This window comes from Ambystoma mexicanum, chromosome 7p (genome assembly GCF_040938575.1).
Source record: "Ambystoma mexicanum isolate Mex_15411 chromosome 7p, UKY_AmexF1_1, whole genome shotgun sequence".
Taxonomy (NCBI): Eukaryota; Metazoa; Chordata; class Amphibia; order Caudata; family Ambystomatidae; genus Ambystoma; species Ambystoma mexicanum.
Window position 1 is genome coordinate 203,413,771 of NC_090939.1, and position 22,181 is coordinate 203,435,951.

Sequence of the window (22,181 nt, forward strand, 5' to 3'; positions counted from 1 at the left end):
TCTCGAACATCATAATGCTACGACTTCCCTTGAAGAAACTATACCAATGGGGAAGGTTCCACTTAAGACCTCCATTGAGATATCACACGCTATACTTCTGACCGAGATTAAATCATTGAAATCTTCTAGAGTTCCTGGGCCCAATGGCTGGCCAACATTGTTCTGAAATCCCAGCATGAATTTTGGGCTTCACTGTTAACCATCCTGTTAAAAAAAACTTAGCTGAAGGTAAAATCACGTACACTTGGCAAACAGCGATTTTAATCCCGGTATTTAAAAAGGTAAACCGCCTAGATCCAAATAACTACAGGCTGCTTTCCATGCTTGACACGGCAGGAAACTTATTTGCTACTCTAATTCTTAAAAAATTGCAGATATGGGTGGACCAGACTAATATCCTCTCTAAGTTCCAAAGTGGATTTAGAAAGGGTTATTCCACTGTACATAACCTTTTAGTTATGGGCATTATTGGTGTACAATGTCCAAGACATACCTGCGGTAATATCTTTAGCTAATAATTGTCCCCCAAGAATCGGCAAAGCTCCCTGTCTGGTTCTAGCATATGCAGACGATCTAGTTATATTTGACCACACCATCAGTGGGCTACGTAGATCTGCTCTTGCACTTTGGGAGTAGTCCGAAAGAAATGGTCTTACTATTAATCTAGAGAAAACTCAAGCCATAAGATATACCAGTAAAGAAACGTCGCTTGTTAAGCTACGTGTTGGTAATGTTGAAATTCTGTATGCACCGAGTTATAGATATCTTAGAATCGATTTTGAACCTAGAGATAATTTTACCATATGTAAGCAAAATCTCGCTATTAAAGCAGCACAGTTTACTGCACTATTTAAAAGTTTTACTATAAAGCAGGGAGGCTACACATTGTGGGGAACCCGCCAACTGTATATTCAAGTTTTTTCCCCCATGATGATATATGGCCTGGAAGCGTCAAGTCAAATTGACCTGAAATGGCTGCAGGTGATTGAGGGGGAAATTCTGGCAGAGGATGCTAGGCCTCCCAGCTTGCATTACTATGGCCCTTATAAGGCTGGAATTAGGATTGATCTCCCTTAAGGCACTTGTTATGAAAAAGAGGGCTGGGTTATATCTAAAAATGACTTGTGGATCAGATAATGCACTACTTACTACAGTCCACCAAGAATTGAGCAAAGAAAGTACCACCTGTCCATTGAATAGCCATATGGTCATTTTTTTGAAAGAGATAGGTTGGTACCAACGCGCAGTATACTACTCAGAGAGAATGCTGAATGCCTTAGGGAGAAGGGTAGATCTATGGGACTGGCTGGAGAATTTTGAACATCTCCATAGGTTAAAAAAGTACCGATTTATAAAGTATAGGCTTTATACATTTAACAACCCGCAGAAATACCTGAACTGATGTCCCTCTAAGAGACTAAGAAGATTAATTCTTCTCCTAAGGTTGGAACTGCTCCCCACTAAAGCAAATACGGGGGTGATAGACAAAGTCACATTTGAACAACGGTATTGCCGTCTTTGTAACATCCAGGGAATTCTTGAGACGGCCAAACATGTGCTGACTGAATGCCATACCATGGCGGAGTTAATTAAATACATGTTGGCAAATATGTACATAACAAGGATACTAATAGAGTCCCATTTGGATATATTGCACTAATACAGGGAACATGCGTCTGCTAACTGCCCTCTATAACATCGGGTTGAAGGTAGAAACAAAACTGGGTATATCGCTGTAAACAGTGGGGACATCTCCTAACTATGACTAGACCATTAACCCTTTAAGTGCCATGGGTATTTCTCTCCAGTGCCAGGGCCTTTTTTGGTGATTTCGGTATGTGGCCATTCAATGGCTTGTAACTTTTTTGTTACATGAGATATGTCGGCCAAATCTGGCTCCTTTTTTTCCCACATGTAGGGCAGTTGTAACGCCACCCAGGAATCCTAGGTTGCTGTAGGGGGGTGAGAGAAAATAAGCAAAAAGGGCGAACATTTTGGGTTTTTTTCAAAAAATGACAATAAAATGATGTACAAAGAAGCCTGTGGTTTTTTTCCTTGTAAGAGCTAGGAACAAATGGTTTGCTGTGCTGAGTTGCCCAATTTCCTGGCTTTCAAGAACAGGTTGAGTGGAAATGGAAAAAAAATATTTTGATGTGGTTATCAACCGTTTTGTGAGAGGTAGGCGATTTTGGCCATTTTTGCCAATTGGACATGCATGGGCGGAATGGGAGAAAAGGGTAGGAAAGCTGAATTGGTGGACGGAAAGGTATACATTTCTGAAAAGTAGAAAAGATTCCAAGTTTAGGAAGGGGTGATTTGCGTAGGTCAGGCAAACACTAGGTAGGGGAAAATGCCAGAGATTGGGGGAAAAGCGGGAAAATGACCGAAAAAAAAGTATGTGTTGGACATGGTTGGCTTGGTACGGCAATGGCTTCTATGAATTTTGAGAAAAGCAATGCTCCGCTACATTCCCCCGGCTCTTGCAGTTAGGAAAGCACACATTTTTTGTAGTGTTTTACAAAACAAGCAATACCACAAGCCAAACACTGAGCCATGGTACACAGGAGTTTAACGCTCACGGCCTGAACAGAAGCACTTAGCAAGTGTAAATCGGGAAAACCAATGTGGTGAGGAATGGCAAGCATACATTTTTTGAAAGAGCACAGGCAGACCTTTTCAAGGGTAGGTGACTTGTGCAGGTTACCAAAGTGTATGGTGCCTAAAGCAGCGACTAAATGTAGGGCACATTTGGGAAATGAAAGTGTTGTGTGACAAAGAGCAAAAGCAAATGGGTCAAAACGTTATGAAAACCACACAAACACAACACATGGCCTACCGTCCCGCATTCCCACAGGCGTCCCGATGAAAATGGTACCTCACATGTGTGGGTGCACCTACCTGGCCACCAAGGGGAAAGCCTAAAACCCAAGTAACCCCAAGCCTGTTTTCAGATCGGAATTTCAGACGCTCTGCCGACCGGCACAACATACAGATATGGGCCTCTGGTGTCCAAGCCAACAAGGAAAAAAGGGGATCCCCATGCATTTCCGAAAAGAGGACAACCGTGGGAATCCGCAGAGGTATGATTTGTGCACATCGCCCCAGAATGTATTACCCAGACACCCCTGCAAATTCTGAAATGTGGGAAAATAAACGCATTTTCCGCACATTTCACTCGGCTCATCCATCGAAACACGCCCCCAACAACACATGGCCTACCGTCCCGCGTTCCCACAGGTGTCCCGATGAAAACGGTACCTCACACGTGTGGGTGCACCTACCGGGGGCGCACTAGGAACCCCAAGCCTTTCGCCACTGCCCATTTTTTTCATGTGGGCAACCTACAGATTTGAGCCTAGGGTGTCGAATCCAGCAAGGGAAACGGGGAACCCCATGCATTTCCCAAAAGAGGACACCCGTGGGAATCGACAGAGGTCTGCCTTGCACAAATTGCCCCAGTTTTTATTAGCCACAATCCCAGACAAAGTGTGATATTTGGTGGGGGAAAAACACAATGTTCAATTTGTCTGGGGTTCTGGGTAATAAATTCTGGGCCGCTTCGCGCAAGTCAGCCCTCAGTGCATTCGCATGGGTGTCCTCTTTTGGGAAATGCATGGGGTTCCCTGTTTTCCTTGCTGGCTTCGACACCCTAGGCCCAAATCTGTAGGTTGCCCACATGAACAAATTGTGCTGTGGCGAAAGGCTTGGGGTTACCAGCGGGTTACCCTTTTCCTTTTGCGCCCCCGGTAGGTGCACCCACACATGTGAGGTTCCTTTTTCGTCGGGACACCTGTGGGAACGCGAGAAGGTATGATATCTGTTGTTGGCGACGTGTTTCGGTGAGTGGACACAGGGAAATGTCTCTGAAATTGGCTGGAAATGCAGGCAATTCTCAGACATTTCGCTCTGGCTACCCACCGAAACACACCGCCAACACGTGGCCTACCTTCCCGCGTCCCCATGAAAACGGTACCTCACATGTGTGGGTGCACCTACCGGGGGCGCAAAAGGAAAAGGGTAACCCACTGGTAACCCCAAGCCTTTCGCCACTGCCCATTTTGTTCATGTGGGCAACCTACAGATTTGGGCCTATGGTGTCGAAACCAGCAAGGAAAACAGGGAACCCCACGCATTTTCCAAAAGGGGACACCCGTGGGAACCCACACATGGCCAAATTGGATGGGCGGCCCATCTCATGTAGCCCTCCCCAGGGGCAGATAATGGGGGGGGGGGTGCGCTGTCCTGCACTCCTCCCTGGGCTCAGGCGTCCGTTCCTAGGAGCAGATATCTGGTCCCAGGGAGGGCTGCATGACATGGCACCCACTCCATTGCGGCTGTGGGGGAGGGGGTCAATGCCCCATCCCATTAGAAACTTACCAGACGCTTTGGGGTGCCCCACAGCCCCCCTAAAAAGCGTTTGACCATTTTCCATTTTTTTCTTTGTTTACGAAACTTTAGTGTGCCAATCTGCCCCCAGGGTGCCCAAACCCTACTGCCCCATCTATTGGGGGGCCTGTCCCACCATTTGTGGTGGCCCTCTCCTCACCCACACTGAACGGAGGGGGGGCACATCATGCAGCCCTTCCTAGGAGGCTCAGGGAGGGCTGCATGAGGTGTCCCCCCCAGCCATTTGGGGCCACCACAAAAGGTGGGGCAGGAGCCCCAATAGATGGGGCAGTAGGGTTTGTGCACCCTGGGGGCAGATTGGCACACTAATGTGGCCATCTGCGCCAAGCAAACTTGGGTAAACAAAAGAAATAATACAAAATTGTAGGCTGCATTTTAGGGGGGGCTGAGGGCCACCCTAAATTTGCAGCGAATGTTGTACTGCAACGGGGGGTGGCACTCACCCCCCACCCCAAATGGAGGGCCCCACCTCATGCAACCCTCCCTGGGGGCAGATGCCCCTTCCTAGGAGCAGATATCTGCCCCCAGGGAGGGTTACAAGGCTTGCCCCCTTTCTACTTCAGTAAAAAAATCCATTGTGGTTAGTGGCCCCCTACACCCACCCCTTTTTCCCATCATTTCCTTTTTCTTTTTTACATTCCCATCTGCCCCAGGGTTCACATGCATGTGCCCCCATGCTTTTGGGGCCGGGAGGGGGGAAGAGGGCTGCTTACTTGAAGCAGCCCCCTTCCACCTCAACTCACAAACGGATCCATGGTGGTCTAGTGGGTTGCTGGTCACGGATCGAGCGCTCTGCGCCGATCCGTGACCAGCAATGCCTCATATATGTGGTGTCCTTGGAAAGGGGAGCAACTCCCCTTTCCAAGGACACCACTTTTTGCCATATCCCTGGTGGTCAAGGTGCCGAAAAGGACGAGCTATCTTGTCCTTGGCACTGCGTATGCACTTCCAAGGATGAGATACCTCGCCTTTGGCACTTATTGTTTATTTAATTATTGTATTGTTTATTTATTTATTTATTTATTTATAGAGCGCACCCGGCCGTTGAGCAACTGGGCGCTTGCAGAAAATAAATCTTAGGTTACAGGTACATAAATAAGTTACATTTCTAATGTTACAGGATCATATATCAAGCATTTCTTATGTTACAGTGTCGGTAGACTTATATGTGGGACTCATGTTCCATATATCAAACATTTCTTATGTTACAATGTCGGATGACTTACATGTGAGATATGTTAGTTACATATGTTACAGTTGCACGTATTTACAATAAATGTACAGCGTATTTGGTGCAGTTGGGGCATTTAGCAGTCGTTGGTGTTAAGCCAGAGTTTGACGTTCGCTTTGAACACATGGAAGGAGGGGGTGGCTCTGAGTGCATCTGGGATGGAATTCCAGAGATGAGCTGCTAAAACTGGGAAACTGGACCCAACAGTTCTTTTCAGTTTAAAGTTGGGGATTTTGATGCTGTTTGAGAAGGCCTTTCTGATAGGTCGTTCAGAAGTGTGTTTTGTGAATTTTTCTGTAAGGTATGCAGGTGCTTTGTTGTTCAGACAATTGTGTGTAATGGTCAGAGTTTTAAATTTGATGCGGTCATTGATGGCCAGCCAGTTGACGGCTCTTCTATGGGCAGATATGTGTTGCCCTTTGGGAATTCCTAGGGCTGTTCTAAGGGCATTATTCTGCAAGGTTTGGAGTTTGTTGATGTTATGTTTACTGGTGCCTAGATACAGTGCATTACAATAGTCTAATTTGGAGAGGATGAGGGCTCGCGCTATGGTGGTACAGCTATCAGTGGATAGGTATGGTTTGCAGGTGTGGATAAGTTTGCAGGTGTAACTGGTGGCTGAGGCTGTAGCATTTAATTGCTTGTCAAGGGAGAGCGCTGAGTCTAGATAGAATCCTAAGGTTTTGACTTCCTTGGCTACCTTGATTTTGATGCCATCGATCATGATGGAATTGTACAGCTGGGGTAATTTGTTCAGTTTATTGGTGGACCCGATGATTAAGAGCTCAGTCTTGTCGTCGTTAAGACATAGGCCATGTGTGGCTATCCAGGTTTGGATGATTTGGTAAATTTTGTTTGAGTCTGGTGTCCTTTTCATAGTCACCCTGGATTGGGATAAGAATCTGGGTGTCATCGGCGTAGTTGGTATATGAGACCCCTAGTTTGTCCAGTATATCAAAGAGAGGCTTTGTAAAAATATTGTACAACGTGGGTGAAACACATGACCCTTGAGGGACTCCACAGGTGATGGGGACAGGATCCGCTGCTGATGAAGGGGAGAAGACTCTTATGGTTCTCTGGTCTAGGAATGAGTTTATCCATGGCGTGGCTTTTGTAGAGAAGTTGGCTGCCGATTTGAGGTGATTACAGAGTACCTTGTGATCTACCAGATCGAAGGCAGCTGATAGGTCTAGGTCTAGGAGTAGGAGAATAGAGATGTCTCCTCTGTCTTTGCGCCCAACTAGTTGGTTTTTAAGATCAAGGAGAGCCGTTTCGGTTCCATGCCTCGGTCTAAATCCTGATTGTCTTGTCCCTAGTAGATTGTTGATCTCCAGATAATCTTGGATCTGAAGATATGCAGCTTTATCTAAGATTTTGAGGAGGAACGGGACAGTTGTTATGGCCCTGTAGTTCGTTGGAACATTGGGGTCCAAGTTTACTTTTTTTAAGAGAGGTAATATCCAAGCATTTTTAAGGTTGGTTGGCACAGTGCATGATTTGAATGAAGAGTTGATAAATGATGTGACGAAGGGGGCTAGTTCATGTACAGCCTCTTTAATAATTGGGGCTGGACAGGTGTCACCAAGGCATCGGGATGGTTTCAAGGACATGATGATGTTCTTAGTTTCCACAATAGAGATGGCTCTAAAGCTAAATTGGTTAGGAGGTTTAGTTTGGATGGCGGCAAGTTCCTGGAGGATGGTTTCTTGCGTGGAGAGGGCAATGTTGTGGAGGGCGGATTTTTTGGCAAATATTTTGTCTTGTAACATTGTGATTTTGTTGCATAGGGCTTTTTGAATGTTAGTGCACCAGGCTTTGTCTTTGGTACAGGAGACTATGGGTGCAATTGGGGATTCTAATTCTCTCAGATTGGAGAAGATTTCCATAGTATTCGAGTTCGCTTTATTGATTCTGTCATTAAAGGTCTCTTTTTTTGCCTGAATGATTTGTTTTTTGTAGCTGTTAGTAAGGGCAGTGAGAAGGTTTTTGTTGTGGGGAGAAGGGTTTTTCCTCCAGCAGGAAAAACTGCGTGTCGTTTCTCTTTGCGTAGGGCTTTTAGCGTGGGAGTGAACCAGGTATTAAGATGGGCAGTAGGTTTAGATTTAGTGAGTTTCAGCGGCGCAATGGCGTCAATCGTCGAATTGATGGTGTTATTGTACAGGTCGACTAGATCATTAGGGTTAGAGATCTGGCTAGAGTGATTGGTGATAGGTTGGATCGGGGGAAAAGATTCGCAAGTGTTATATTTTTTTTACATCGGGATGAGGGCAGGAGGAGCATGAGGTTTAATAGATTTAGGTTGAGGAAGGTCTGAAATGGTCAATGAAATCAGATAGTGATCTGTCCATATGCAAGGTTCAATTGCTGCTATGAGGGAAACGCAATTGATGTCTGCGACCCAATCCAATGTGCGGCCTTTAGAGTGCGTAGGGCCGTTATTCCGAATAGTGAGGCCTGCTTCCCCAATAGTGTTAGCTATGGTGGAGGCATTGGAGTCTTTTAGTTCCTTGTAGCCTAAATTGAAGTCGCCTAATAGGATGATTTGTGTACCCGGTTTGGCATTTGAGTTTAAGAGGGTGGTTAAGTCTTCTTCGAAGGTGCCTAGTGGACCAGGGGGGTCTGTAGATGAGGTGAACCGTGATAGTACGTGAGGCGGCGATTTCTAGTTTTAGGGATAGTAGTTCAGCTGACGGCATAGTGCAGCTGTCTATTTCTTTGATGGTGAGGTTGGCTCTACAGATAAGAGCTATACCTCCTCCTTTGGAAGTTTCCCTGTCTTTTCTGAAGATGGTAAAGTTTGGGGGTATGGCTATCATAAGCGCAGGACCAGCGGGTTTGTGTAGCCATGTTTCAGTCACTGCTAGGAAGTCGAGTTGGTTACAGGTGATGATGTCAGCAATTTCCGAGGCGTGGGCTATTAGACATCTAGCGTTGATAAGACCTCCCTTGAGGTTTTGTATGATTTCAATGTTATTGCTAGTTTGAACCTTGTTGGGCAAGGTTTCAGAGGAGCTGGTGCAAGGGGTTGGATTGCAGCTAGGTTTCTTTTTGTGCATGTTTCGCCTGGTGTGTGTGAGCTCCTTCTTAGTGTGGCTCAGGGGTGGGTGTGCACTTGGTGGTTTAGGAAGTCTAGTGCCTAGTCTAAGGTTCCTTAGTCCGGTAGGACACGCCTGGTTCAGTTGGGTGTGGGTAAAGGGAATAGGCTGTTTGGGGAGTCTAGTGCCTAGTCTAGAGTTCCTTAGTCCGGTAGGACAAGCCTGGTTCAGTTGGGTGTGGGTAAAGGGAATAGGCTGTTTGGGGAGTCTAGTGCCTAGTCTAGAGTTCCTTAGTCCGGTAGGACAAGCCTGATTCAGTTGGGTCTGGGTCAAGGGAGTAGGCTGTTTGGGTGGTGTAGGGGAGGATTGGTCCAAAAGGCCCTCCTCGCCCACGTCTTCTCCCCAGGTGAGGGCCATGGCTCATTGGGTGGCCCCTCACACCACCCGGGCCCAGGTGGTGGGGGGTCCACCTGGTGACGACATTGCCCACACGTATCGATTGCCCACATATATTGAAATTAGCTAGGCCAGAAACCATTTTCGCCTACCAAGGATGGGGTGAGCTCAGCGCACTGCAGCGCGGCCCCCACCCTCGGAGGGTTTCAATTATCCCTGTTGCCGCAGCTCCCTGGCAGATCCGCTGCAAGCACGTTCCCACGAGCAAGACGGACATAAGCTAGCACAATACACTGACACTGTAACATTTCACCATCCGCAGTGTATCACTGCTCCCAGAATGGCCCGGTCAGCAGGGCCTGGGTGATGGGAAGGTCTGCAGAACGGTCCTCTGAAAAAAGAGGAAAAGCACCCAGATTCGAATGTAAAAACTACTTGTTGTCTTCCCTCCACACAAACCATGTATACCAAAGATACCTGTAGAATTGCGTAGTTAGTGTACATAACATCAGCCATGAAGGACCCATACCCCTACAGGGGTGTGCAAATGACAAAAGCAGTTCAGGGGAGTGGTCCTTAGATGTATCATTAAAAACCGCATACCCCGCGGTCCTGCGCCATACCTGAACTAATGCTGCTACAGTACACAAGAAGACGGGTGTAACCATGCAGGGGGCTCCTGTGAAAGGTGTGCGAGAATGTACTCGCCACGTGCGTGTGTTCAACGCCCCTTGCTTAACCGCCACCGTCACATACGGTGGCGGGTCATTTTCTGTGTGCTGCACCAACCGTAATGCTACCTCATTTATTGCAAGATATATATGCATATAGTCAAATGCTGTGATTGCTGAAATATAGCGTACTAATAAGGCACTCAGACTGAATATAACTAATATGCGTTCAGCAAAGTGAAATGTGCGCTCCCAAGTAGTTCATACAAATATTATACAGTGTTCTAATGATTGTAAATGTTTGCACCTCCAAAGAACCGGCAACACGTGAGGAAGATACCTTTGCAAAAATGTGCAAGGCCATTCCCCTCCCACCCTGCGGAAACTGCCAAAAACATGAGAACAGAGGCCCGCGCCGCGCTGCCCCACCTCCCCCAACCAGACTGGAGCCGCTCCACAGAGGCGCAGCCCCCCCCCTTTTGCAGCACCGAAGGCCACGGGCCGCCACCTTCATTATTTAAAGCATAGCAGTAAACCTCTGCCTGAACCCACACTTCCAAAGGCGCCCCCTCGTAAACCCCACAACCCACCAGATCATCCTAGACTTATGGCCCTGTGCAATGAGGACACCCAACACTGTGGCAACACACAGCGGCACATTTATAACCACATCTAACAAGACAGGGAGACTTGCACCGACCGTCCCATGCCCTGAAGCTTAGCCCCTCAACCTATGACTTCGGTCAACAGGACGCTGGTAACCATACCCTGATGAATGACCATTAGATCCCTCACAAGGTGCATTCCTCCTGTGTTGCATTAACCTGTAGAATAACCTATTGGAAAATTTACTAAAAAAAGATAATATTGCAATGACTGAATGACTGCAGTGTGCATGGCCTAGGGCAAATAAGTCAGGAAAAGACATTCATCTCTGACACTGGCTGCGATGGCACAACAACACCGCCCGGATGAACTCTGCCAACCTGCCAGGCCCAGCCCAACCCACGAGGCTGACCAAGTGACGTTCTCCAGCCACGGCCAACCACATCGCAGCAGCACCTATAGTTAGTCATCGCCACCCAATCCCATTGAACTTGTGCCCCCTATAGTATGTAGGTTCTTATGACGTTTTTTGTAAATGTATACGCCTGTCTTTGCTATTGTCAGACAGAGCGCTCTCGGAGTTTGCAGAGTTCTTTGCATGCCCTATTCTGATCGATAAACTCCCATTTAAGCTCACCCGCACTCTGTCTTGGCTTTATTCCCTACCTGAGAGAGTCCTTCATTGTCTCTCATTGCGGGGAGGATCGTGCTGGCTGGGGACGCTTGCTTTCAGTGGTCTCGAGCCTAGTCTGGTGTTCCTTAGAGCGGTAGGACAAGCCTGATTCAGTTGGGTCTGGGTCACGGGAGCAGGCTGTTTGGGCGGTAATTGTGTGTACATTTCTCTAGTTGGTTCCCTTACTGTAGGCAGATTGTGGTGAAGGGCTCCCGTAAAGGCTAAGGCAGAAAGTGTAGAGAGTATAGCTAAGTAGCCAATAGGTGAGTCTGACATGAGAGATGTCATAACGGTGTTTGTTGGCAGGTTATCCTGAGGTGGTCTGGTGCTTAGAAGTCGTATAATCTAAGTGTGCAGCGTGCAGATGGGTTCGCCTCGATTCAAGATTCGCAATGTGAACTAAAATGCATGATTTAGAGTAGTTAGCAATGTGCAGGACAAGCGATCAAGGGGTCTTGAATGGGTCACAGGGTGAAGTAGCTGGCGACCAGAGGGTCTCAGATAGGTCACAGGGTGCAGTGGCTAACGACCATAGTTAAAGGGTTAAGAGAATTCTGAAGTTACACCTGTATTATATATAAAAAAATGTTTTAAAAAAATCTTGCAGGGTGTGTAGAATTTGATACTGTAATGTGATGTATGGAAAATATATAAAGATGTGATCTAAATTGTAGATAGAAAATGAAGCGATTAAGTTTTATTTTGAATTTAAACAACGGTAGTATTGTGACTGTTATATTAACATAGTTTTGGTCGGTATTGTATGTTTTGTATTTGCTTTTGCGCTCACCATTTATTGTACATTATTATATTTTACATATTTGTATTCTTTTCTACTCTTGTATATATGTTATTATGTGTAAAGTTTATTATGTAAACTAAACCACATTAAAGAATTTAATTTAATTTAAATGTCCCTAATATTCATGATACATGGTTCAGGTGATTACAAAGAGTACTGGAACTTGTAGATAGTTATGAAACATTGAAACTTAAAGGCCTACTGCAAATGTTAGTTTTATGTTAATTTGTAAATCCACATATGGTATGCTTTTTCTAGGACCAGGAATTGGTAAAAATTGTTGGAATGAGATATGAAGTTGGTCCACCCACCCTCTGCTGCATTAAGGTGTCCTTGCTAGACCATGTCACTGGAAAACTATTGGACAAGTCTTTCTCTTTAAAGTATGTATGAGTGTTGTTTCATGCTACAATATAAAGTGACTTCTTTGGCAGCGTTCATCTGGTATTTGAATGCGTTGGGCGTCCTTGTGTACATGACATGATTAGTAATGTATCTGTTTCGAAATTTTAGATATCATGACATGCCCGATGTCATTGACTTCCTTGTGCTCCGCCAGATTTATGATGAGGCACGGCAAAGGAATTGGAAAGCTGGTAAGAAATGTATTTATGAACCACATTGACGCAAATTGGGGAACTGTTGCATGTTTGTTATGCCATGTAATACAATCTAAAGTGATCTTGCCTAGTGCACCACTGCCATTTGGCCCGTTTTGAGTGGGTAAGGTGTGATCTACAATGGCAACTATCCTACGAGCAGAGTCTTAACATTTTGAAATATTTCACAGAGCCAGGCAGTTAACTTCCTGAAGATGAGAGTTTCACAGGCAAGGGTTTCACCTCTAGCCTCCATGCTACTGGAAAGGACTGTTCACAATTATATGTAGCACTCACATGACACGATTATAACACATGTCTGTCTCTTGCTCCTGTTAATTTACTTAGGACTATAGGATCATTAGTAGACATTTCATATTTTTGTGTGTTTTTTTTAGACCGTTTTATTAAGGTAGTATATACTGCACTTAAAATATTGACTCTGAACTTTACTGTTGTCCATTGTGAATTTGCATAGCACCAATATCTGGTGCTTGGGTTAATGGCATTATACTATTGTGAGAGGTTGGTGGCAACCCTTCCTAAAAGAAAGAGCAGTCTCTTAAAGGAGGACTCATTTGGAATCCTACAAAATCCTGTACTGAATGTTTGGCAAATGACATAACCATTAGACAGGCTTTGAGCTCTGCCCTGGCAGAATCAGTCTTCTCCAGCATTGGATCTTTCATGGGTTCACATGCTGTGAATATTCCCCGTCGTCAGGCTGGGAAATCTGTCACTTTAACCTAGCGTTTTCCTATGGAAACTTTTGACACTTTAGGCCCCACCAATAGGACATGTGGTATAAATAGCCCTGCCACCGCGGCTTCCCTTCAGATTTCAACCGCGTCCTGCTTGGCCAGCATCGGAGGTGGGGAAGAGCAGTAAGTCTTTATCAAGCAAGCAGCTGTCGAAGGGTGCGAGTACCTCTTTGTCCAAGCATGGTTGGTCGGACCATTCACAGGGTCTGGTGGTAGGCCCGAGAAGTCGACGGCTCAGGAGAAAGGCTTGGCCAAGCCGAAGGTATCGCCATCGAAGTGCTCGTCATCCGGCGATCATCACAGATCATTGTCCAGCCGGGAGTCTTCCAAACACCGGCCCATTTCTTCCAAGAAATCCGGGTCTCCGGTGAAGTTGACACCGAGGGAGGTGGTTCCGACAACGACGACCTTGTCGATGGTGGATCCGTCGTCAATGGTTGGGCTGCTGTCTACAGTCCCGTCGTCGACAGTGGTGTCGGCGCCGTCCACGACAGTGGTTGACAGTGGACTGATGATGATCTCGTCCACGGGAGTGGAAACAGGAGGATTGTTGTCGACGAGTGGGGCATGGCAGTCAGCCGCCTTTGACTCTCTTCTGCCTGACAACATTGGGCCCTAGCATCAGGGTCCAGCGACTCTTTAGTTTCATCAGAGGTTGAGGACGACAAGATCAGGTGCTGGGCCTTTCGGCTTTGGGTCTCCAAAGTGTGGGGCCTTCGATGTTGAGTGGAATGGGCGCTGGTCCGGCCGGTTATCCGCTCGTTAACCCGCAGTCTCTTTTGTCAACCCAAGTACTGTCCCTGCATCAGTCGTTGTTGGGGCAGCTGGATGCGAGGTTGCCTCCTCCGAATGTGAGTCGGCAGTGCCGGTGGTCGACATGCCTGGTGTAACACAGAGGAAGTCTCCTCCGGCACAGTTGCCGTTGCCGGTGGGGGGTAGGCCACCCACAGTCGTATCCAGAAGAAGGCGAGCTGCCAGAGTCTGAGCCAGTGTGTGTTCCGCTGGACACTTTGTCTACAGTTTCGACTTCACCGATGAGGGACGATGCGTGGGACACGGACGTGGAGCAACCTCGGAGTCCAGCGCAGTCCTCTCCACCAGATGATTTTGGGACATTCCACGCCATGATCTCTAAGGCGTGTGTGGAGTTTGGATTGGCACCAGAAGAGGAGCCGAAGGACTGGTTCCTATCCAATCATATGGGCAAGCGAAGGAAAGCTGTCTTCTCCGTGCCTATTCTTGACCATGTGTGGCAGGAGGGCCTTCGCACGATGCGCCATCCGTTTTCGGAGCCGGCTGTCAAAGGTCGTATTGAAAAGAAGTTCAAGGCTCCAGAGTCTACCCCAAAATGCTTGGTGTCACAGCCCACACCTGAGTCTGTGGTGTCGGCGGTAGCCAGCAGGAAGGCCAGAAGTCAACACAAGTGCGTTACGCCTCTGGACAGTGAGGCCAGGAGGCAGGACGCCTTTGGGAAGAATGTTTTGACGGTTGGGGCGATGACGGTCAAGGCGGCACATTCCTTAGCAATCATGGCCCGTTATGATCGCAAAATGTGGCATCGGCTGCCCCAATTCTGGAACATCTGCCGGAGCAGCACCCCAAGGACGCCATGCTGTTGGATCGTGAGGGTGAAGAAGCCTCCAACCACAGCATAAATATTGACGTGGACCTGGCGGAATCAGGATTTAAACAAATTAACAATGGGTTGGTGCTTCGACGACAGGCCTGGGCAAAATGCACCGACTTTCGGCCGGAGGTGCAATATAAAGTCATGGACCTGCCCTCTGAAGGGGAGCACTTGTTCGTTGAAAAGATCGATGAAACCCTGGAAGGGATGAAGGAGGACACGGAAACAGCTAAGTCCTAAGGTTCCTTACGGAGTGAGCACTCGTTTAGCTCCTTTCGCCCGTTCCAGGGTGCTTCAGGGAATGCCCGGTTTGCTTCCACCAGAGAATGTGGTTACAGTCGATCCAGTTGCTCCTCTCAAGGATATCGACGGTCGGCACAGTCAGTGCAGAAAAGTCGAAACTTCCAGGCTCAGCGGAAAAGGGGTTTGCAGTCTGCAGCGTCTAAGGGGAGGCAAGCTAAGCCGCAACAATGACTGCCTTATGGACAATCTGCTAGGGAGCAGAGTGGCTCTGCACGTGGATGAGTGGAGAAAAATAACATCAGATCCCTGGGTGTTGGACACGGTGCATCTAGGCCACTCGTTAGAGTTCAGGTGTCCCCCAGTTCCTATTCCACCGGTGTATGTCCTACAGCCGCATCTTCAAATCCTGCGGCAGGAGGTGGTTCTCATGCTGGAGAAAGGGGCAATAGAACCTGTGCTGGTGGCAGAGCGGGGCCAAGGGGTTTATTCCTGCTACTTCATGGTGAAGAAGCCCAATGGCAAGTGGAGACCCATTCTGGATCTTCGGGTGTTGAACAAGACTCTGCAACACCTGAAGTTCAAGATGCTCATGCTTCAGGAGTTCATTCGGTCAGTGCAGCTGGACGCATTTCTGGCGTCATTAGATCTACAGGATGCATGTTTTCACATTCCTATGCAGCGACGGCACCGCAAGTTTCTGCGGTTTGTAGTCGGTGAGGAACACTATCCGTTACGGTCCTCCCGTTTGGCTTGAAGTCGTCTCCCAGGACGTTCACAAAGGGTTTGGCACCAGTGGCAGCGTTCCTCCGACGGGAAGGTCATCATGTATACCCCTGCCTGGACGACTGGTTGGTGAGTGGTTCGTCACTAGGGAGGGCGCAGGACAGTCTTGTGCCAATCATGCAGCTTTTGCAACGACTGGGATTCGCCATCAACTTCGAAAAATCATTTTTGACACCATCCAAGGAATTGGTGTTTCTGGGGGTGGAGTTTCTGAGCCGGCACAATCTGGTGACGCCCTCCAGCGAGCGTGTCAAGAAGTTACAGCAGAGAGCAGCGAGTGGAAGGAGGGCACAGTGGTGTCTGTCCACAATTAAGTGTCGCTGTTGGGGGCCATGGCTTTGTGTATCCCGCTTCTGCCCAATTGTCTCTTCATGAGGCCGATGCAAGAGTTCCTAGCGGAATGATGAGCGCAGAGTCGCGGGTTATGGTCGCTAAAGTTGGTGGTCAACAGAAGTTTGTTGGCCGCTCTTCGCTGGTGGACATGCAATCTGGTGTGGGGCATGCCGTTGCTTGAGCTGGAGTTCCAGTTTACGATTGTGGCAGACGCCTCTCAGACAGGATGGGGGGGGGCTCATCTCGCCAGTTCACAGGTGCAGAGCCTGTGGTCTCGGGAGGAATCTTATGTTCCACATCAATGTGCTCAAATTGAGAGCGTTGCACGGGGCCCTCAAGTCTTTTCTGCCGCGCATATGCGGATTGGTGGTGAGGGTGTTGACGGACAATACCACCACAATGTTTTATCTAAGGAAACAGAGGTGCACACATTCCAGGGTCCTGTCAAAGGAGGCGCAGGACGTTTGGCATTGGGTTCTGGCTGAAGAGATCAGCATTGTGGCCTATCATCTACCGGGGGTGTTGAATGTTCAGGCAGATGCACTCAGCAGGGACACCGGCCAGTTGCACGAATGGAAGCTGAAGGAGCAGCAGGTTTCGATGATCATCCTTCGATGGGGGCATCCTCCGTTGGATCTTTTTGCAACAGTAGAAAACGAGCAATGTCAGGAGTTCGCCAGCAGAGGGGCTCATCCAGGGTCTCTAGGGGACGCGTTTTCTTTCCCGTGGACGGGCCTGTTCACGTATGCATTACCCCACCCACCCCTCCCACCCACCCCTGTATCCGCTAATTCGGCAGCCCTGGCGGCCCCGTTCTGGCCCAGACAGACGTGGTTTTCCGATCTCTTTCATACTTCGATGGAAGAGCCCATTCGGTTGGGGGCAGCTCCGGATCTCCTGTCTAAGGACGAGGGCAAGGTGTGGCATCACGATCTGGGCTCTCCCAGCCTGGCGGCTTGGCATCTGACTACTCCAAGTTTGCCCATTTAGGTATTTCCCAGAACTGTTGATGAATTTTGGAGGCAGCGAGGGCACAGTCCACAAATATCTCTTACGGATGTAAATGGAAAAGATTTTGTGAATGATGTAAGACCCGCCCTGCGGTTGACCCTTTGACCGTTTCTCCGGCACAGGTTCTCCCGTACCTTTTGCATTTGGCGGAGGGGGGCCTGGCATTGTCATCCATTAAGGTGCATTTGGCAGCGATATCTAGATTCACTAGAAGGCAAAATGCTGCTCCTCTGTTCAGTGATCGGTAAGTGAATTTTTTTTTGAAAGAGTTGTTTCAAACTTATCCTCATATGAAGAAGTTTGCGCCGGTGTGGAGCCTTAATGTGGCGCTTTCGGTTTTAATGAAACCACCTTTTTTTTTTATATGAATTTATATTGTCATTTTTAAACAACTTGACAAATCAAACCCTTGCCGCCCCCCCCCAACTCGCCCCACCCTCTCCAAACAACCCATATCCCCCACCCCCCAGGTCATGGTGCATCCCTCTGAAGTTCTGTCCTTTGAGCAATTTCCTAGCTCATCCCCCGCTGCTCCTTCCTCCACGCTGCTGAGCACTCCAAGCTCCACCATCGGGGGCCTCCTGGCTCCCCCTTCTGTCCTTCCTTCCTTCCATCCTTCCTTCCATCCATCCACTCCCCTCCCTGAGCCCGTCCATGGCCCCCTTTTACACCAAGCCCAGAAGCTTCATGTTATGCGGGCACCAGGCCGCCCTGGAGTCTTTTAAGGAATTGAAGTACCAAGTCCCAATCCAAAAGAAACTTCTGGTGTTCTCCCCTTAGCGAGTAGGTCGCTTTTTTCACTGCTGCCAGGGTCCATACCTTTCCTACCCAGTCATGCTCCGCGGGTGCTTCTTTTGCCTTCCACCTTTGTGCTACTAACAGTGTCCCCGCCATCACCAGGGTCAGATATACCTACTTTTGGGGCCTCCTATGCAGCCCGTCTAGAGTACCATCCAGCCCAATGATAAACGGCCCTGTATCTGGACTTCCTGTGATGTCTGTGCCCATCATGTCATGAAGCGCTTCACAAACCTTTTCCCATAACAGGGCGACCTTCGGGCATTGCCACCAGACATGTCCCCAGGAACCCTCCCAGCCACATACCCTCCAATACAGGGCGGTCTTGGACCGATACATTTTAGCTATCCTACAAGGGGTGAGGTGCCACTGGTACATCATCTTCACCCAAATTTCTTGAATCTGTATGAAGTTCGTCAACTTGGGAATGTTCGCCCACAGGGATTGCCATTGCTCTAGCGCAATTGAGTGCCCGGTTTCTTTTTCCCAGTTGGACATGAATCTCCGCCCGCCCACCCCTTCCCCCTCCTTGAGCAGCCTATACAGTTCCCCCACTAGATGTCTGTCCCCTGCATTAGTCGTATTTCTCAAACTGGGTAAGTTCCCTGGTATCCGCCTCCTTTATAGATGGATGTATGGCCCAATGTCTTAGTTGCATATATCGAAAACGCTCCTCTTCCCCCCACCCCAAAGATGCTCTTGCAAGTGGGGAAATCCCTTATCTGCCCCCCATCATAGAGGTCCCTTATGTACCTACAGCCCCCACCTCTTGTCATGCGTCGAAACCGGAGTCAACTCCCAGCCCAGGGGCGAACTGAGGATTAGCAAAGATGGGTGTGAGACGTGAAGGAAAGGTGGTAATCCCTGATCTGCGCACCGCTTCGTCCCATGACCTACCTACCAGCACCTCTATTGTGCTGCAGTACATCCTCCTAGGCCTGTCCTCCCGGGGAAGCCACAAAACCCCCTCCAGCGCAGCACCTACCATTGACCTATCCATTTCCCTCCACACCTTCCCCCTCTCGTCCTTAACCCAGACTCGTAAAACCCGCATCTGAGCTGCCCGGTAGTAATTTACCATGTCTGGCTCCCCCATGCCCTTCTATGTCTGGGCAATTGCATCAGCTTCCGGGGTACTCTAGGTTTTTTATTCTCCCAGATGTAGGCCTGAGTGAGCTTGTTTAACTTCCTAAAAAGGGGAGTCGGGACCCTGAATGGTAGCGCCATAAACAGATACAATAATTTTGGAAGGATTACCATCATCAGGGCATTAATCCTGCCTATCCATGACCCAGTCAGAGGTCCCCAACCCAGGAGAAGGCCCTTGATTTTCCCCAGTAACTGGGGGTGGGGGGGGGTAATTTGCCTCATATCATTGCTCTATGGTCCCCCTAAGGATGGTCCCCAGATACTTGATTCTACTCGGAGCCCAGGCAAAGTCTGAGCACTTCCTTGTCCGCCGGGGAGGAAAGGGAGTTATCTGTAGGCACAGCACTTCCGACTTACTTTTATTGATCCGTAGCCCTGCAACCCGGCCAAACTCTGCGAAAACTCCCTCGACTGCTTCCAGTGACTCCCGGGGGTTCGTCAGGGTCAACATGCCGTCTGGAAAGGCGGCCACCTTATGTGCTTTTCCCCCAACCACCACCCCCTTAATCACCTGCTGGAGCCTGATTTTACATAGAAGCGGCTCTAGGTACATTGCAAAGTGTAACTGCGACAGCGGGCACCCTTGCTTCGTGCCTCTAGACACTGCCACCTGGTCAGATATCTCCCCATTGATCATCAGTCGCAACGTGGGGTTACGATAATTCGCCTCTATCGTGCTCATACATTTTTCCCCAAATTTCCATGAAAGGAAAGCCCCATTCTACCCTATCGAACGCTTTCTCAGCGTCGAGGGCCACCACAATAGCCTCAATCCTGGATTTGTTTACTTTCTCTATAATATTGGCAATCCTCCTGGTATTATCATTTGTTTGCCTCCCCCACATACGTCCGGACTGGTCAGTTTCCACCAAGGATGGGTAGAGGGATTCTAGCCTGGCCGCCAGAATCTTAGTATAGATCTTGGTGTCCAGATTGATCAGCCTAATTGGTCTGTAAGCCCTGCATGTTGTAGGATCTTTCCCCTGCTTTGAGAGTAGTACAACTTTCAGCTCCTCCATAGATTTGGTAACCCCCCTCGCTCCCCCAAATTCATTATTTAGGGCTACCATACGTGGGGCCAATACGTCCCTAAACGTTTTATAAAAGTCCGCTGTAAACCCGTCAGGCCCAGGGGCTTTATTAAGGGGGAGAGCCGCGATGGCCTTGTGAACCTCCTCTATAGTTAACTCTTTCTCTAGCTCCTCCCTGTCTGCTTCCTTTATCCCAGTCAGATGGCACCCTTCCAAATACTGCCCCTGGTCCCCTTCCGTTGCGCTATCCGACTTATAGACCTCCCCATAGTATCTCGCAAACTCCCTTTTAATCTCTTGGAGCCCTGTAACCTCTCTTCCCGCTACAGTCTTAATTCTCAATATTGTTTGATTCTTTTGCTCGCTCCTCAGCTTTCTTGCCAGTAGCCTATCTGCCCTGTTGGCCTTCACATAGAACTTCTGCTTAAGGTGCATCAGTGCCCTCTCCGCCTTGGCCGAGATTATCGCTTCTAATTGGCCCTTGATCACTCTGTATTTCTTTATAGTCCCTGCAGAGGGTCTAATGGCAAGCTCCTACATAACTGCCTTCAAATTAGCCTCCAAGTCCTCTTCTAGCTTCCTAACCTCCTTGTCCCTCTGAGCCTTGATCCCAATAATCGTCCCCCTAATTTTGGCTATAAAAGCATCCCAGACTATACCTGGGTCCATGCCCTGGTATCGCTCCTCTGAAAGTATTGGCCAAGTTCCTCACGCAGCTCCCCTTGCAACACCTCATCTTTAAATATGTGTGACGGTTATTTCCATTTCCACAGCCCCGCCGCCTGCGATGGGGATGAGATCGATATCGCAATCAGAGTGTGATCCGAAATTGTGATCGCGCCTACTTCAATCTCCCTAAACCTACTTTCCAGGCAATGTGACAAACAGACATAATCAATCCTGGAAGCCGACCTATGCACATTCTAATAAAAAGTATACACACTATCTTCACTCCTCTTTTCCCCCCATGCGTCTACCAACGACTGGTTCTCTAATTTTAGAATTAGTTTGGGCTTGAAAAATTCTCACACTCGTATCCACTCGCCGGGTCCCAAGCTAAATTGAAGTCGCCCATAAGTATTATGTTACCCTTAGCGGCCCTCTCCAATTTACACAACATTGCTTGAATGAAGTGGTCCAGTCCTGTGTTTGGAGCATAGAGGGTTGCCACTGATAACACCTCCCTTCCTGTTTGAAGATTCAGAACCAGGAATCTGCCCGCGGTGTCCCGGGCAGAACCTGTGACAGATAGCCCTGAAAAATGGTCTAGACCTATGAGGACCCCACCCTTCTTCCCCTGAATGTTTGATTGGTGAAGGCAGCTAAACCCTTTAATTCTCAGCCTCTGCCTATCTTTCTCTTGTATGCAAGTTTTTTGAAAGGTTATGACGTCAGGGTTTTCTTTTGCCGGCATTAGCTCTACTTTTTCCCTCTTTACCGGCGAATTCAGTTCCCTAATATTAAGGGGTAATATTTTCAGCACTCTACCCATTTACCGTGGAAGCCGAAGTGTCCCTCCTGACAGAACCACGACTGTAACCTGCTTCCTTCACACCAGACCTGTGACCCTTCCCCTCCTCACTGGGTATGCATTGCCGGTCTCTAGCCCCTCCCGAACCTCCTCCTCGGGCGGCAGTACCAATTCCCAACCCCAGTGACCCCGTTGGCAATTCAACCCTGACCCTTTGGTGATCCAAACCGTACCTTGCCCCAGCCACTGCTGCCTCTTCTAGACACCCCTCCCCTGGTACCCCAAAACCATCCCTTATTTTGGCCAAGATTTCAACTGGGTGTCAAGCCCTGGATCTCCCCCTCCCGGGCCAGAGTACCATGGCTGGAGGACACGCCCACCGGGCCCGCTGGGCCCCTTCTCCTCACTTTCCTTCTTGGTGCCTTCGTCGACCACTCCCACTCCCTTTGTCTGGGGCTGGCTTTCCCCCTGTCTGGCGACTCACTCGAGGAATGATCGACCTCTATCCTGAGGATGGTGGCACCCTCCTCCACTGATGTGACCCTTCTGTCCAG

General features: G+C 48.6%; 1 protein-coding gene across 3 annotated transcripts in view; it reads left to right on the forward strand.

Moving 5' to 3' along the window:
- Positions 1 to 22,181, forward strand: part of BRWD1 (bromodomain and WD repeat domain containing 1) — a 3,236,587-nt gene that overhangs the window by 1,738,445 nt on the left and 1,475,961 nt on the right. For all 3 annotated transcript variants that reach the window (XM_069636064.1, XM_069636066.1, XM_069636065.1), the window contains 2 exons: positions 12,080 to 12,204; positions 12,335 to 12,417. In XM_069636064.1, coding sequence (XP_069492165.1) covers positions 12,080 to 12,204; positions 12,335 to 12,417 — 208 coding nt within the window. The remainder of the gene's footprint in view (positions 1 to 12,079; positions 12,205 to 12,334; positions 12,418 to 22,181) is intronic.